This window comes from Streptopelia decaocto, assembly GCF_964273445.1.
Source record: "Streptopelia decaocto genome assembly, chromosome: 6".
NCBI classification, from domain to species: Eukaryota; Metazoa; Chordata; class Aves; order Columbiformes; family Columbidae; genus Streptopelia; species Streptopelia decaocto.
In genome coordinates, this window is record NC_138660.1 from 17,043,883 (window position 1) to 17,061,391 (window position 17,509).

General features: G+C 39.8%; 1 protein-coding gene across 1 annotated transcript; it reads right to left on the reverse strand.

The window, feature by feature from the left end:
• Positions 1 to 8,705: 8,705 nt before the first annotated feature.
• CCL20 (C-C motif chemokine ligand 20) lies at positions 8,706 to 10,999 on the reverse strand (the record flags this gene model as incomplete). Its single annotated transcript, XM_082055452.1, is given in 5 exon segments — positions 8,706 to 9,234; positions 9,539 to 9,616; positions 10,388 to 10,502; positions 10,751 to 10,937; positions 10,940 to 10,999. Coding segments are annotated over 5 exon segments (468 nt in total). The 3' UTR covers positions 8,706 to 9,206.
• Between the last annotated feature and the right edge of the window lie 6,510 nt (positions 11,000 to 17,509).

Below are 17,509 nucleotides of genomic sequence, written 5' to 3' on the forward strand. Positions count from 1 at the left end.
GCTTTATGCAAAAATGGCTGTGAAGCATCAATAGGGGGAAGCAGCAGACACATTATCATTTAGCAGATCTCCTCACAGCCCACATTGTTGACAACTGGTCAACAGAAGACAGTCCCAGTCAGTGTTTAACAATACGTGACTTTTCCAAAAACACCCCTATGGCCCCCTACAGCTTCACTTTGAAGACAGTCTTTTGCTTTTTGAAAGCAAGGAAGTAAAACACAATGGCCAACTCTAGATTTACTCTGGGACATGACTGGGGGACAAAGTGCTCTCTGGGTTTTTCATTCCCATTTGTTTGTTTAAATCTTTTGTCTTATTTGCATGTGGAGAGTCTTGAAGCAGATAAGAAATATTTTTATTGAAAACAAATAATCCAAGCAGCTTCCCAACTGAATTGACTTATTTGGACCAATCCTATTCAAAATTAACATTTTGAACAACGCCTAGCCTTGGTTGTCTCCAGTTTTTTTTGTATTTAGCATAATACATATCCACCCAGATTATCATTTCAGAATATAAATATTTTTCTGTCCTTTTATTTAAGTGATGTGAACAATGAACATGGCACAGACACTGATTTATCTGTTAACACCTTCTTTGTTCCTCATAAAAACAAATTCATGCAGCCTTCAGTATTACTTAACACCAAGTAGAAGTGCTACATTTAACTTTTTTAGTCAAATGTAAAGGCTTGACACTTTTCTGTAGCATAAATGAGGAGTATCTGTAGTTCAACTATAACTTATGTAGTAAGCATCTCTTCAGTTGTGCACTTCAGAGTTGTATTGGCATCATTGAATCAATTATTAGCAATCGTTTTTTCAAGGTTTTATATGCCAACAAGATTTTTTTTTCATTTTTTTTTCATGAGACACAGAAAGGGAAAATACAGGCCCAATCTAAACAGGGCAGAGGGAAGTGGAAAGGCTACAAAGCTCCGTGACATCAGTGGCCGGCAGTTCAGCACGTTCTCTCCTCACTTTCTGCTGTACAGCTTCAGCTGAACATGCAGCCTCACGGCTTGTCATCCCGCACTGACCCTTCACTGTTAAGCAGAAATGCAACTCTTTTTCATGTTCAGGGAAATGGGCAACTAGCACATACGCCTAGAAGGAAAAATTTTAAGCTGCTGGGACAAAATTCTTGCCCTGATATTTTTTAGCGTCCAAAGAGTGCACACAGGCTCTAAGCCATGAAAGACCACCCTCAAAGAATCTGCATATGCACCATAGAGAGTTCAAAAATATCTCCACCGGAAAGAACAATGGAGTGCAGAGATGTTCACCCAGGATCTCCAGCAATTTTTATCTCTGGATGAGATAATCCTTTTTTCTGTACAGAGATCAAAAGTATTGCCAATAACAGCCTGGAAAAATAATTTATACATCCGTTTTTCCCTGTGCATTTTTGTTTATGTCAGCAGTTTGCAGGAGTGGCAGAGAGTTAAGGTACCATAAATGTCACTATCAGTCAATATTCAAAAGCCTTTGAAAAGCTGCAGTATACATTTATCAAGAGTGCCAGCGATAACCGTGATGGACAATATGAAGCAAAATTAATACAGTCACAATGGAGAGCTTCCTCTTGAGAAGCCTGGGTTCTTCCTGCCAACACAGGTTCTGAAAAATCACTGTTTTCTTAAGCCAAAGTACCATCCTAAGAATGATAACAAGAAGAAAGTGTTTCTGACTCAGACACACTCTTGCTTGCAGACAAGAGCAGGGTTCAGTTGTATCATGACCCACTTGCCCTGAAGTAGGTCAGTCTGTGGTATGCTGAACTAAATGAGAAAGGCCAGCCCAAGAGTAGTCTGAGTTAAGGGAAAGATGTAGAAAGCCACTTCCTATTTCTGTTATGTTAGTAATGGGTGCAGTGAGTTTTTACTAAAGGGGGTTTTTGCATGCTAGTCCTTTCTCGTGTGCTGTCCTTTCTCATAAGTGTCACATCTGTCAGATGCAGGAGGACTGTGTCCAGATATTTCCTTATTTCTACTTGGTGAATTAAAGGGGATAGGTAGGCTTTTTCAAGGTTGTTTTACTCTGGCGTAGATAATCAGCTTCCTCTTGCCCAGACAGACACTGCTACACACTACACTTCTCTGTGCATTGTTAGAGCTCCTTCTCACTTCTGCTCTGTTATTTCCAATGCTAGTCATGACACCACAGCCATAAAAAAAAAAAAAAAGAAAAAAAAAAGTTAAAACTATATTACTTGTATAAGGAACATGATCTTCTGGGAATTTGCTGTTTGCTTGGTAAGAGCTAATCTGGGTGAAAGAGCTGACAGTGTGTTATAGAACAAAGTACTCTCTTTCCCAAAGATTGTTTTCATTTTTGCATGTTTGTTTTCATCAATTTAAAGTTATCTTGAATAAATAAATTAAAAAAACCTCCTAGTTGCTATTTGCCTAGAAAGTGTGTCACTACAAGTTTCTGTTCGCGTGAATAGATAAATGTGTTTTTTACCTACAGTGAGATAATAAATGACAGAAAGGAGCAGTAGTTCTACCTTGCCCTTTTCTTCCATCTTCCATTTCTGTCAAACTACTTACATATCCCATGTAGTCAGGCAAATTCCATACATTCTGACATGTTTCTGTCAAATTTTAACCTAGCTGAAAATAGTTACTCCTTGCTCCCTTTTTAAGGAGAGCCTTTCCTCTTAACCTTGCCAAGCTGATGGGTAGATGTGACAACAAAATTTAAAAATAGATAAATAAATAAATAAATAAATAAAATACATATATATTTATATATATAAAATAAATAAATATATATGTATACTTTATCTATATCTATTTTACCCTCTCTGAGAAGAATCTTTCTTTCTTTCCATGGTCCAGACTGTAGGGGCCTGAAGACCTTTTTGTTAAGGAGACCTCTGTATCTTCTAGTCAAGATGACAAGTATCATGTAATTACACAAGTATTCTGCAGTCAGATTGTCACTTCCAAATTCCTAAAACCTTTTTGCCTACTCTTGTACCAATCTGGAGGATGCTATAGAATGAGCAACTCATTGAGATTTGCATTGTCTCTGAAGGACATTTTGACCATTTATTCCTAGTTGTAACAATATGAAACATTTCAGATGCCCACTGGAACACTTAATCATGTTTTTCAAACAGCTCTAGTAAATATGTAATAATTAGTATGTTTAAAAAAGGAATCACTGTAGTAAGGCATATAGCTAAAATATTATTATTTTTCAGATATGTATGACAAATTTTTATATGAACATTTTGATTTGTGTTCCTTAAATTCAGCTATATAACAAAGCTTATTCATACATGAGATAATGCCACACTTGAGTGAACAATTGAAGTTACCACACTGACCACTTTACAGCTCTGATTTGTCTGCTACATTACATTTATCACTCTCAAATTCCCATTTACCTACTTTGTAAGTTTATAGTGTTCTCCCTGGCTTTGTGCCTGACCAATAGTGCTGCAAGAATATTAAACCAACAGTTTAATCTTGGCACCGTAATTGACAATTTTCACTGCAGATTGGGCCACTTGAACCCATCTCTGCTGACACAACTCTAATTAGATGGCTTGAACGATCAGTGCACAGCACCCTGCTATCCACTCCCCCCAGGGATGCGTCTATTGCTTCTTACAGATTTGTGATGTTTTTCTTCCCTCAGTACCTAATGATGCTATCTACTGTCACCTCAATATTTGTTAAATGAATTCTTGGTACAGATTTTATCCCCTTGCAAGCCGTGTTCCTTCAAGAACAATTTATATTTTTATCAGATTCTAACATCTGAAACATAAAGGGGGAGTCTAGTATAATTTGGTTGTACTAGACCATCCTATACATAAAAATTTTGCCAACACATAAATGTTTTGCCTTGACTTATGGACATATGGCCAGAAGAGAAGACAGTTAAAATTTGGATCAGAAATATACCTAAAGTTTGACTCAAATAAGAAATACTTTGTGCTCTCTTTCATACACTTTGGTACGTGCCTTTGCTAATCTTGGTGCCCCAACTGTACTCTCTCAATGTTTCTTGTTTCCTAAGTTGCTTTATCCTGTAACTATCTGTTAAACAAATCCTGTCTTTCAGACTTTTTCACCAGGTCCTGGGCAACACTATTCCTGTTTCCAGAAGCTGGTTTATCTCTCTCCCTCATTCTTACCGTGAGCATGTCTCACCACATGAGGTATTCTTCACAGGCTGAAAAACCCCAACAAACAGAAAAGTGCATCTGATATGTTACTACAAATATCTGTGTGTGCCTTCACATTCACTGTGGCACAGGAAACAGGTAATGTTTGCCCTCGAGAAAGTTGAATCTTCTCTGAAGCCTGTGGGCCATTACATCCGTCTCCAGTAGTAAAGAAGGGAAGGATGAAAGAAAACCCACCACCTATAAACCAAACAGATAGAAAGAACAAACACATCTTCAGCCTCAGCTAGAGCAGCAACCTTTTTTTCACTGAATAAGTGTCTCAAGATCCTATTTTCTGATAACTGAAAGTAGTGTTCACTGCAAGAAATGTGGCAATAACCTTCCCTTTAAATTTTACTACTACAGCTGCTACTCAAAAACATGAGTTGATATCAAAACATCATACCATGTACCTAAGGTGTGAAAAGCTGTTGAGATGTACTTCTGCACCTTTCATTTTCCAAGGCTTTCTCTGTAAAGAAAAACGAATCAATGTGAAGCTTAGATTTTTAATTAAGATACTCCAGGAGGTGGAGTGTTGTGAACACCTAGTACACTGCAGTGCACTGGCTACAAAGGCCATACAAACAGATTTAACCAAGAGGTTAGGTTTGTAAATTAAAACATGTAGGAATTAATGATATAAAACCTTAGCAATCACATCTCACATATTCCTTGGACACCAGTTTTTCAGGGGATCTCAACCCAGACCATCAATTGTCTCCTTGATAGAAAGAGAGCTGAACAAACAAACAAAAACGTTTCAGTTTAAAGTCAGTGAAAAGCAAAATGTCAGGAACATGGAAATAGAGATGCTTACAAATAAAATTGTAACTGAAGTCATGGAAGCAAAACTATGGAAATGCTGCTGTAAATTCATTAATAGCTGTTAATGCTCTTGAGTACTCTTGAGAGTACTTGAGTCTCTGCTTTTCCTGTGGCATGTTTGCTTTTAGGCATACAGTATTCTAAACTTCATCCAATGCTTTCATATCCAATATGTATTTTGGATTGCATCGTCTTTGAGTAACGCTGTGAATTTAAAGAAGCTAAAAGATTAAATAAGTGCCTGGTTTATTTATTGTAGGAGCTAGATGAGCAATACACTATCCTTAACACAGACTCGCAGCCACAACATAGTATCTATTGTATATCATATTTAAATGTTCTATCACCAACAACTCATGGTAAGCTTTGACTAGAAGCTGTCTGCAATTGATAGTGCAAAAGAAACAAACGCAGCAATTTAAAAAACTTTAGCTGAGTTAGGACTGCAACACTGGACAGTTAACAAGTCCCAGAACAGAGCAACCATGAGATCACAAGAACATAGATAATATTTTTCTATTTATGTACAATCATACAACTGTAATCTTGTACTAGACTTAGCATACACAATGCACTCATTTTAGTCTGAAGAATATAAACTTCTTTTGTGATTAATCTTTTGGCAAAGGATGGTGCCCGTAGCATGGTACTTGGAATAAGATTGCCAGGGCGTAGCACAGATGAGCTCAGCATACCAAGGGTTTGTTACAATTGATCATCTGTACTGGTTTAGTGTTTATCCAGCTGGCTGTATGCCATGAAAGTCGAGTGACAGTGTCATAAGCCTAAAACCCTTCTTGGTTCACAAATTCCTCAGTTCATTTCTCAACAGAATTCCACTTCATCAGGAATGAAATTCAGGTACGTGTGGGCTCACTCATATTGGTAATTGAAAATAACTGACAAATTATGAACACCCCTATGGAAGACCTAGAAGTGTCATTGTCGCTAAGCACACCCAGTAATGCTTGGTTTTTAGATACACTTGAAAACAAGCATATCACAGGCTAAGGGCCTTCACCCATCTGTCTCTTGGATTTGCACAAGCTTTACAGCCCCCTTTGCGCGGCAGGTGGAAAAAAGAAGAGATAAGGAAAAAAAACATTCTTCAACTGACAGTTAGGAGCTACCATCAACTGAACAGCAATTCAACAAATAACTTGTTAATACTTGCCCAGCAGATGAGATGTGGCAGGTTTTACATTTTAACAGCAGAACTAAATCAACAGAAGGTTTGCTATTCTTTACAAATTTACTGCCCATACAATGCTGTTATTTTGTTGCTTTGTGCTGGAGTGGGAAAAGAAAATACTAAGAAATGAATTAATCTAATTATGATTCCATATATGAAGAGAAAGTTTTCTGTCAGCAATCCCAAGCTAATGAAATGCTGCAATGTCCTGACTGGGAAAGATGTGAGATTGGTTTCGGGGAAAATAAAAAAAAGGGCAAAAACCAAACAACAACAACAAGAAGAAGCAGAAAAAATATGCACAAATGGGATTCAATAATAATACTCTGGCAGGTGCAAGAATCACTGAGAACTGGTCTCAATACAGTGAGAGCAAGAGAATTCGGAACTGAAGTATGAAGTTGTGCTGAGAGTTTGAAGGGAAAGCTTTCACACCTGTTATCCAAGTGATGTCCAAGCTGCAATAAAAAGCCTCATTGATATTTTGCAAGGAAAAATATTTTTTTAATTAAATAAATGGAAGGGAAATGTACCCAAATGACCATCTACTGTTTCATCTCAAATCATTCAACAAAATTGCACATCCTGAATTAGGAGCTGAGGGCCACAGATAGAAAAGAAAAAGAAACTTACCTACCATATTGCAGAACAGCCCCACCAAAGAAAACAGGATTCAGCTTCTTCTAGATATGGCTGTGATTTTCAGAGCTGTCAGAGCTTTTAACTGGCCACTTAAGGTTGCTTACAAAAATGTGCCTCTGATCTGATGATTTTGGAGATACAGCATTGCTTATAATACCTATCTGTATCTTCAGGAATAGATGGACAGACATGCTATTTTTACATGCAATTTCCTACCAGTAACATAACAGCCTTGTTAATCTCTTACGGAACATGAAAACCAGTTTTCAACTTTTTTTTTTTTTCTTTTCCTCAATGAGGTTGCTTAGAAAGAAATATTCAAACAGAATAAGAGGAACTAAAAAAATGTCTCACTATTCATAGCTTTGTGGATGGAGCCATGGCTGACAAGAGGAAGGACAAGTTACAGATGCAATACAAAACTTTTAACAGGCTCGACCTGGAAGTACAAAGAGCCGCCCACAGAGTTTCACACATCACTCTTCACTTTCTCATTTTGCTCCTCTGCTTTGAAGTCACTAGCTTGGACTTCAGGCTTTTCTGCACCAAGTTCATATGTAGCTCTGATTCCTAACATCTCCACCGATGCCTACCTGTTCCCAAGGCAGGTTTGGGGACCCTCACCTCCTGCTGTGTTTAACACTAATCTATTCATTGCGTCTGCACCATTTAGCCTGCGAGTTCTTTGAGCCCAACCAGGAGCCTGCACCAGTGCTGGCAGGTGTGAGGCAGAGCTCTGCAGCTTTGCCCAAAAGTTTGGGGAAATCCTAGGGAATGTGTTAGGTAATTACTCCTCCCTGGGATGCTCATAGCTTTACATGATATCCTTTATATCAGGACCATGGAATCCACCTGCTATAAGTTAAAGCCAATTAATCTTGCTCCTTCTGAGCTTCACCCACAAAGAATTGCCAGTTCCCAGAGCTATTATACAAGCAGATTGCTTAAGTTCTAGCAAGCTTTGACACCAGAAAATAACAGCCTTACACTTATGAACACCATTTTAAAAACCTAAGACCTCTCAGCTCCTCTCTCAAGGACACTAAAAATGCTTTAGCTTTATGTTTAAATTAAAATTAAATGAATGTTTCTATCTCTATGACTAAAAGGTACCAAAAGCCAAGGTGTAGATTTATCTGTAAGAGCGGTGCTGTCAACAAGAGGACTACACCTACACGGCCTACTCAGTCACGTCCCTGAAGTCCATGTGGGCCATGTAATAGCACCTAAAAAGCTGAGCAGCCTTGACCATTCAACCTGCATCCATGTCCTACGTACTCCATGCAGTCCCATTGTTTTTACCAGGCATCATTTGTACTGCAGTAGTGTCTGCAGACCTTCATCAGGATATCCTGCATCAGAAAAACCTCGTTACACTGAAAGTCATAGAATAATATAGGAAATGCGTAAAGGGAGGGAAAGCACTGCAGATTTCTCCTCTAGAGATAGCCCTTCAAGTGGCGAGCAGGCTGTGTTACCATAACCATAATCCTTCTCAGTGGCCGAGCTAGGAGCTGCCCTGTAACAATATGTGTAAGGTTTCTCCTGAATAAATAAACTGATAAATAAAGAAAGAAATTCTGACATCTGATTAACATGAAATGGAGCTAAGAACAGGTCTTCAGGTTAAACAAAATCTTCATATACAGCAGCTGTCAGGGGAAGGAGGAGTTACATCCTGTGGAGGTCATAGCTACCCATAGTGCAAACAAAGTGAGCAAGGCGGAAAGTGGCTTTAAGAGATGTGCATACGCTCAAGTAATTGTTTCAGTTGGAGGCTTATAGACAAAGGAATTCATTTCAAGGGGAAGTCACCTTTTTCAATTAAAAAAATAAATATATCACACAGAGGGTGGAAATTTTAACATTTATTTTTTTAAAACTCCAATTTCCATTTTTTCCAAAAGCACTTTGTTTAGCAATAGTTCAAGAAGTATTATAACGCTAACAACAGTTAAAAGGAAACATTTTGGCGCAAGACAGTGCCAAAGTAGTAACAAAATATACAGAATAAATAACCCACTTTACGCATGATGAACAAAACAAAAATAACATGCATTAAACTTAATAAAATTAATACTCTGTACAACAGCCTAAGCTAGACCTTACTAAATAGCAATCTTGTCATATTAGTAACATATGCATATTAGTAAAAATAGAAACTTTAACCAAATGCTTAATTCAAGCAAAACAGCGATGCAATATGAATCAACTCAAGAAGTTCCACGGTTCCAAAGAAGCCAGAGATAGCAGTGAGTAAGCACACAACAGTGTACAACACGATGATCACAACCAAAAGGTTGAACCTAGTAGTTCTTCAGTCACATCTGTGTTTAGTTCCCTGCTGGAAACCATATCACGCTGACATCTTCTTGAGCTTGTGGCTGTTGAAAGAGCAAGAGAATACACATAAATAATGACCTCAGCCACAGATCAATTATAGGTTTCTCTTTCCAAGATTTAGAACCTCCTGAGAGAATAGCTCAGGTAGAAAATGGGACATGTGACATGACTGTCCCAAGAAGAGTCTAAAAAGAAGTAGCTATGTCTGACAAATGTGTTCACAGCATTGCCATCCAAAGTGGCATTTAGGAGGTGTAAGAAACGCACTTTCATACATGTTCCATTTTCATCAGCCTAGTATTTAAGTTGCGTATAAGTTAAGTATTTAAATTCTGATTTTCCTACCTCAGGAAGAGAAGATGCTTCTTCACCCAGCCTTCTTTAGGATTTACACAGGCTTTCAGCCCACTGTAGGTGTGGAAACTAGAAAAGAAATAATGATAAAGAGATCAGTAAATCATTAGAAATCCCTGCTAGTAAATACTGTGAAGATGTATTTGGTCAAAAATATGTATCATAGTTACTGTATATAATAAACAATAAGCAACTGCTTTGTAAATGCCACTTAGATATGGGATGCTCCACAACCACTCCAATACTATGTGAACAAAGAGAAATACCTAATGAAATTTAAATGTAACAGCTGCTTCAGTCTCAGGGATAATTTTTGGCTCCATAAAGTTGTGTTCAATTTATTGGAACTGTTGAGACAAAGAACTTTGCTGGATGCCAGAAATAACTTGTGATGTTAAGGAGAATAGTTGTTGTCCAGCTAAGGTCACAGATCAACATTTATGAGGGCTAAAACCTTGTGGGGAAAAATAAAAATCTGATCTCTGTAAACTAAGAAAAATCTTGTCGCTCAACAGGTTTTGGCAAGGGAACACTCTGTGTTGGCAAGAGTGGCCCTCAGCTGGAGACAAAGCATGGCTTTGATTGAACAGCTGATTCCTAAACAGTCGTGATTATTATTTACACTGTACAGCTGTTCTATGAGTTAGTAGTCCCTATCAACTAGAGGTTGTGTATTTTGTTTACAGGTATTGTACACAATTTATTCAGTTAATATGATGTTTTGAAAAAGTAATTAAAAAATCATGCTTATAATATTCAAATAACTGTTTCTTCTCAAACCGACATCCCAAGGTTAACACATGTCAGAAAAAACAGAGGATCTTCTGAAAAGTAACTTACATGATTGCATTGATATCACAGACTTCGCTGGAGAGCTGTTCAGTATAACCCTTGAGGGCCCACCGAGGCAGACGCACTCTGGTGTAAGACAGGCAGCAATCCTGGTTGCTTTGCGCTGGAATGAAAGGAAAACGACAAAGTAAATAAAACCTATTTGGACCACACTGTCAGGCTGCCTGGGGTACTCGCTTTTCAGCCCCCTAACTATCCAGCTCCCCATCGACAAAAGAGGAGAATTAGGCAGTGTTTTTTGCTGAAACAATTCCCGTTCGCCTCGCCCTTGTCCTGGCGCCATCAGCGAGTGTGCACACCCGCAGTGGCTGCCAAGCAGCTCCCAGGGGACGGACGCCCCAGCTCACCCACCTTTGGAGCGGCCACACAGGAGCAGCATCAGGAGACCCAGGAGGGAAACCAGGACCAAGCTCTTGCTGCTGCAGCCAGACATTTCCAGTCCTCGCAGTGACCGTGCTCCAGTGAGTGCTTGTCCTGCCTGCTCGTCCTGCTGGCCCTGCCGCACCTCCACCTGCTTATAAAGGGGTGGCGGGAGCCGCCGGAATTCACGCGCGGGCGGATTCCACTGTCATCAGCGGGTTTCCCCACGGCAAATTCCATTATGCCCAATTCGTCCTCAGCACACCTTCCTGGTGCTTTAAGCGGAGATAACGTGCTGGGGATTTTTTTTTTTTTTAATGTAGGTTAGAATATTCAGCCAAAAAGAAAAGGAAACAAAAGGTTGTGAGGTAATGGTTCTGTGGGTGAAGCATGTGTATTTTTAGGGGTAGGAGTGTGGGTTGTGAAATGAGGAAAGTCAAATGTAGGCATTTCTCAACATTACCCATAGAAACTGCTTATCTGCTGTGCTCTAGTTTAATAAACCAAATTTGGGGGCCAAGAGAGAGTCGCCTAACCCAGCAAGATTCATTTCAGTTTGGCAAGCTCACAGGAGCTGGGGAACTATCTGCAATGCTACCAAAGCACTGCATTAACATTTACTGTTTGGCCAACATATTAACATCAGGCTCTCCAGATTACCACTTTCTGAGCAATAGATTGCAGTATTGGTGGGGTTATGTAGGCAATATTGAGTATTCATGGAAATTTCTTTCTTTAGAGTTTCTTTTACCATACACATTTACTGCCATCACTTTCTGCCAGTTCACTACACATCTGAACTATTTCATCTGAACCAGAGCTAGCTTAAAAGCACTTTGAAATGAGGTCTGTATTTTCTACTGAATCTGTACTGCCCAGAATGCATCAACGCTGCTTTTTAAGTGATAGCGCTCTATCTTGTTACTTTCCCATGCCAGACTGTACCCAAGTATTGCCACTCCTAATATTCAACTAAAACAAACACCATCTTAAAACTGTCTCATGTGGCTCAGGAGAAACCCCCAGAGAGAGGTTCTCTCACCTCTGCAAGTGCACTCTTTGGGCTGCTACTGAAGGTTTAGTGACCTGGGTGAAACGAATGGATGGCTGCAGGCCAATTCCCACTCAGCTGGTGTACACAGGAGCTACTACCAGCTCCAGGTGGTTGTCGAGTAACCTGAGCTTTAAGTAGCTTCTCTTAAGGTAGAACTCAGGGACACAGTCATGGTCAGTTCATAATTACATGCCTTCTGTTCTTCACAGAAGATCCCATATCCTGATGTACACTGCTTTTTGTAACTGCTTTACAGATCATAGTGAGATGATGAAATACATAAAATACATAGTGAAATAAAAAATACATAAAGATAAATGCTTTCAGTATACAGCTCTCTCTGAATTGTTTCAAGGACTATCTGTCAGCATTAGGCAATGCTACAAAATAGCTACCTAGAATAACACCTGAAATGATGGAAGTTGGCCTTGATAGCTTTTTCCTTTCCATAAAGATAGGAGTAGTTTAAACATGAATCACTTATAACTATTTCTAGATTGACAGGTATCAAGAAGCATCAGGTTGACAATAAACAATACTCTATCTTCCCCATCAGCACCTTTTTTTTTTTTTAACTGGCTGTCCAATAACAACCTGGGATATAAGCAAGAGTTCACACCATCCAGCCTATCAAGCAACGGCCTTTAATAAGATATGAAAATTAGGCATTGGGTTATCAACCTGCATTCTTCCACTTCCACCCTCGCATTCCACTCTAGTGTTGGTACTAGGAAAGTCTTCAGCTACTTTGGAAACAGAACTTTTTAAGACTGTCAAGATAGTAACCTTATCTTCTCATCTGTGGCCTAGCATCAAGAGGATCAAAAGCACAATTTTAAAAATTGCTAACAAAGCCTTCTAAAAAGGCAATTACAGCTTAATATGTGATTCCTGATACTGTTATGTAGATGGAGGTGGCCTTGCATCTCAAGTCTCCCTTTTGACTCTACAGCTCTATTTCTTCTCCATTCAGTCCTTTTTGAACAGAATCTTCTCACCTGAGCTTTGACACCACTACCTGCTCCTAATTAGGCACAAGCAATTTGGATATTAGAGCAACGACATCAGCCAGTCAGTGCTCACCCCATACTTCTGTCTTCAGGCAGTTTTCATTGAACCTCTGGTTCCCATGACAGGCCATGGCTGGTGTTGCACCTCGTGTCACAGCAGGAGTCTTGCTCACAATACTAGTTTTATCTCATGGCTTGTTTGATTTAGGAAATTTGTTTAAGACTTAGAACAAAAGCCATCAGGAGGGCCTCAATTTCAGGAGCGCTGTCCTTTTATTTCTACTTAGTGTGTTCAAAGTACTTTCAGTTTATTTGCACAAAGTAATTTAAAAAAAAAAAATTAAACAGGTCTAATGCAATCGGCTGAAGAACGTTACCTGCTAGGTCCTAATATGACTCATAGCCATATCTTATCAGTCTTTATATTTACAAGTCCATCATGCAAAGAGAAGGCAAAAAAAAAAAAATACAGAGGTGCTTATGTTCTCAAGGGAAGTGATTACTCCCTGCAGACGGGGGGATGGTGACTGTTGTCCACCCGGCTGCAGTGAGACTTTCATCGCGGTTTCCCTTAGTGCCTGCATGACCTCACAGGGCCGTATGGACTGGCCAGGGGACTGCAGCATGGGTGGAAGTCTGGGCCACCAGGCTCCAAGGTGGTCACCGGCCAGTTGTGGGTGATCATTGCTGGGCCAATACATGGTGTTTAGTGTCCTAATACTGATGCAATTAGGAGGCTGCACATGGAGGGTCCAGGGCAGCCACCAGGCTGAGGGAGGCCATTATTTCCCTGTCCTGGGGCCTGCACGGCTGTGTGGGGAGGGCTGTGCCCAGACTCACCTCAGAGGGGCACAGCCAAAGCACAAGAGACAGCAGACACAAGTTCTAAAAAGGGAAATTCTCATCAGACATAGTGAAAAACTCTCTTCATAGTGAGAGGAGTGAAGCACTGGGACAGGTTGCCGAGGAGAGGATGTGAAAGCCCAGTTTTGATACCCTTGGAGATATTCAAACTTCAGCTGGATGTGGCCCTTCCCTGAGCATGATCGTTTACTTGTGTTCCTTCCCAAGCCACAGTCAAACCCACATTATTTTTTCTGGTTTTGTCATGTCTAATTCTCTTTTCTTTTAGTTTCCTAACTTGTCTCTTTCGGACTTTGTTGTAATATTCTCAACTTCCCTGCCTTCGGTTGCCTTCCTCAGATCCCCTCACAAACCCTGCTCTCCCTCAGACACTGACAATTTATAACTGACTGGCAGCAGTTTACCCAAATTTCCATTTATATTCATCCTCGCAAATATATGTTGTTTTATTACATATTACTGCCCTGACCCACGCTACTGAAAATAATACATTATAGCAATACAACTGGTCAACAAGGAAGAACAGAATCAAATTGGAAATTCCCTTCTGTAATTTCCAGTGGTTTAGGACACCTTTGACAAAGCAAAGGGCAGGAGAAGGTACTAGTTCAAAGGAACATGCCAAATGCATCATTGCATAATCCCTGATGATGAAACACATAATAAGTCCCAAGCACAAAAGTTCCACAGGTAACTTGCTCAATATTTCCAAGAGCTTTAGAGGCTGTGATACTCACTCGCATGACTGACAGTAATCCTTATCAGAAGGAAGAAACCAATTTTAACTAATGATATGTTGCACTTCATAAGAAACAGATCTAGAAATACTATGGAATGACATTGTTTTGATGCAATTATGGATAAATTATATGCCTGCTGGGAGAAATCTGATTTATCAAGAGTGCAAGTTATGAGGAGACCAGTGCGTCTGCTGTGAGTAAACGTCCCAGCATCCATCCTAGCACTGCTGGTTGCTTGCTGCTACGTACATACAGGAGCTGAATATCCGGTATTCTGAAGGCAGATTTCTCTCTTTCAAAATTAACTCTGCTCTGTCTATAGCCCTTTGTGGTGGTCAACCACCTTTTCACAGAAATTTACCTCTTGAAGTTGAGGGCAAAAGCCTATGGTTGGAAAGAAAAATTTAAAAAAATAGTCAAAAGAATAAACAATTAAAAGCTGGGTACCCAGCTGAGCTCTAAGTTACATTAAGTTTGCTTTATTACAGCTCTGTTGCCCTTCCAATCTAAATTGTTATGTGCCTTTAGGCACAATAAACGCAAAAAAATCCATTTAGACTAATAAGTTTCTGATATTAGCAAAGTCAAGAAGTGCCAATTTTCTGCATAACTTCTACAAAACTGGGGAAGAAGGGAAGGAATTACTTGAGAGGAAACAATACCCATCTCCTGCAAGGGACTAAGACCACCAAGTGTCATTTGCAGACAAAAAGGAACCTGTTTACAAAAATAAGCACTGTGATTTACTATGCTCTAACATCCTGGAATCTTCACCAAAAAAAAAAAAAAAACAAATAATCAGCAACCTTTTAGTACTAGAGTCATTGTACAACCCCATGAAACTAAGCCTGAAGCTTCTGGTTTTCTGTAGCCCTCACTTTACCACCTCTACACACATTGGTCAGTGCTTCTGCACTGCTGTGGTGTGGCTGATAGTTTCCCAGAGATTTACAGATCCCAAAGAAGACCTGGGAGAGAAGAATAGCTGGGGTAAAAATCCACATACTGAACATCAAGCAGCCTTCCAGTACTAACAAATGAGGGTTTGCACTTAAAAAGTATCTAACTCAGAAAGAGGAGAAAAATATACTAGACCTTGGTGATTACGAAAGAGATATGTGACATTTTCCAGATTTTAACAAACACCAGACATGAAGAGAGGTGGGGTAAAAAAAATCTGGCACTTAAAAATTACATTAGAAATGCAGTTTTAGATGGGATGAAACTATTCATTAATTCAATTGAAACATGGTGAATAGTTTTGTCTAAAAATTAGTAGAGAATAATTTAGAAAACGTGAAGCTGCTTTTTTCTTGTGTACTATATTTGCTTCCTCAAGTTAGCCTAAAACAAAACAGAACCTAAAAGAAAAAGAGAAGAAGGAAGAATTAAGTGACACAAAGTGATAAAGTTTTAAGTTGATCAGGAGAACTCATTGACTGAAGGTTTTACTGCGTCCCACTTGGACATGTATAGCTCTGTCACCCTGGACTACTTAGTACATGATTAACAGAGCTGGCATTTTGTCATGTACTCCTGGAATATTAGCTGAACAATATCCAAACAGAAACCAAACAAATTTGTTTTTAATAGGTATTAGTTAACACTATCGAGTGGCTGTGTCACAAACAGTGGCAGAGTAGCCATGGGCACAGACCTGCTCAAGGCCAGTGCCGCAACCGCTGTAGTTTTTCATCACTACACAGTTGCGCTACGCTATTGCATTATAGGGACTTTCCTGTAGGGAGATTTAAACCACAATTGCCCCAACCAGCTCGGACTTCCTTCTGTCCAAGAGTCCTGCTCTTTTTCCAGGGAAACCACAGCCTGGGGCCCTTCCGTCCCAACTCTTACAGGCTTTTTTACATAACACAGCTGAGTATATACTGCCTTTCTTATCCTCCTATACCAGGGGTGCCAAGCTAATTTTCACCAGGGAAATGTAGAAGTAGTTACATTTATATGGTCCTAAAATTACATTTGGTCCTTTGAAGGCAACCACGAGGCTGATGTGGCCCCCAGTGAAAATGAGTTTGACACCCTTAGCCTGTACCCTTAAAACTCCTTTTCTGAACCTTATTTCTTACCTCTTGATTTCTACAAGAGGCATTTGGGGCCCCTAGCCGGGGCAGTCTTGCCCTAGCTTCCATTAAGGGAGCATCTGCCAGGGTCATTTTTCCTCTTTCCACAAGGTTCCTCTTGGTTGCTTCAAGCATATCTTGCTTGTCCTCATTTTCAACGTCTTTCTCACCTTATTGCTGTCCCAGACAACTCCAGTCTGCTCACTTGACAGCTCCAGTCAGCCACAGCTGGGACTTCTAAGTGCTGTTCCAAACCACACAAGAATCTTCACAAGCTTCAGGGACTCCTGTAAACAACACGGGCTTGTTCTGCAAGAACCAGAGCCAGAAAAGCTGCTCAAACTCAGGATGTTTTAGGTCAAGCAATCTGGGATTGACAGAAATCTGCTGAACCAAAATAAACTGTGTTTTACAAGAAAATCTACACCTTAAGTAACTAGACTTAGCCTTCCTCAGATCAGAGAACTGTCCTTTTTCTCTCCATGTTTTTACACAGTGAGGGACCTGGGAATCACGGTCAGAGTTTCAGGATCCAACACATACACTGTAACTGCTGCCTTTGGAAGGACTAACACGTAGATGAAGGCACATGGAGAAAATCTTGGACCACAAAAAAAACCCACATTTTTCTTAATGAAAGGACAAACCCCAGCACACTGAGAGCCAGGGCAGGGAGGGAGGAAAACATCAAAAACAAACACAGACAAAAAAAAATGGAAGCATTTGGTGACTCTATTATCCAAACTCTTCTGAGCTGGCAAGAAATCAACGTATTAGAAGAATCCAGGGCATTTTGAGTAGAAGAATTCTTACCTTTAAGCAAACACTATCAGCATGATGCATTTATTTTAAGTCTCTCGCAAATGTTGTTAGAATTTAGCATTAAATGAAGCAGTGAAGTGTCCAGCTAGTTACGTGCATTAGTCAAAATGTGACAAGTGTTCTTCCAGCAGGACTTTACCTGTGCCGTTGCAATGATTTAAAGTCTTTCGTAGTGTCTG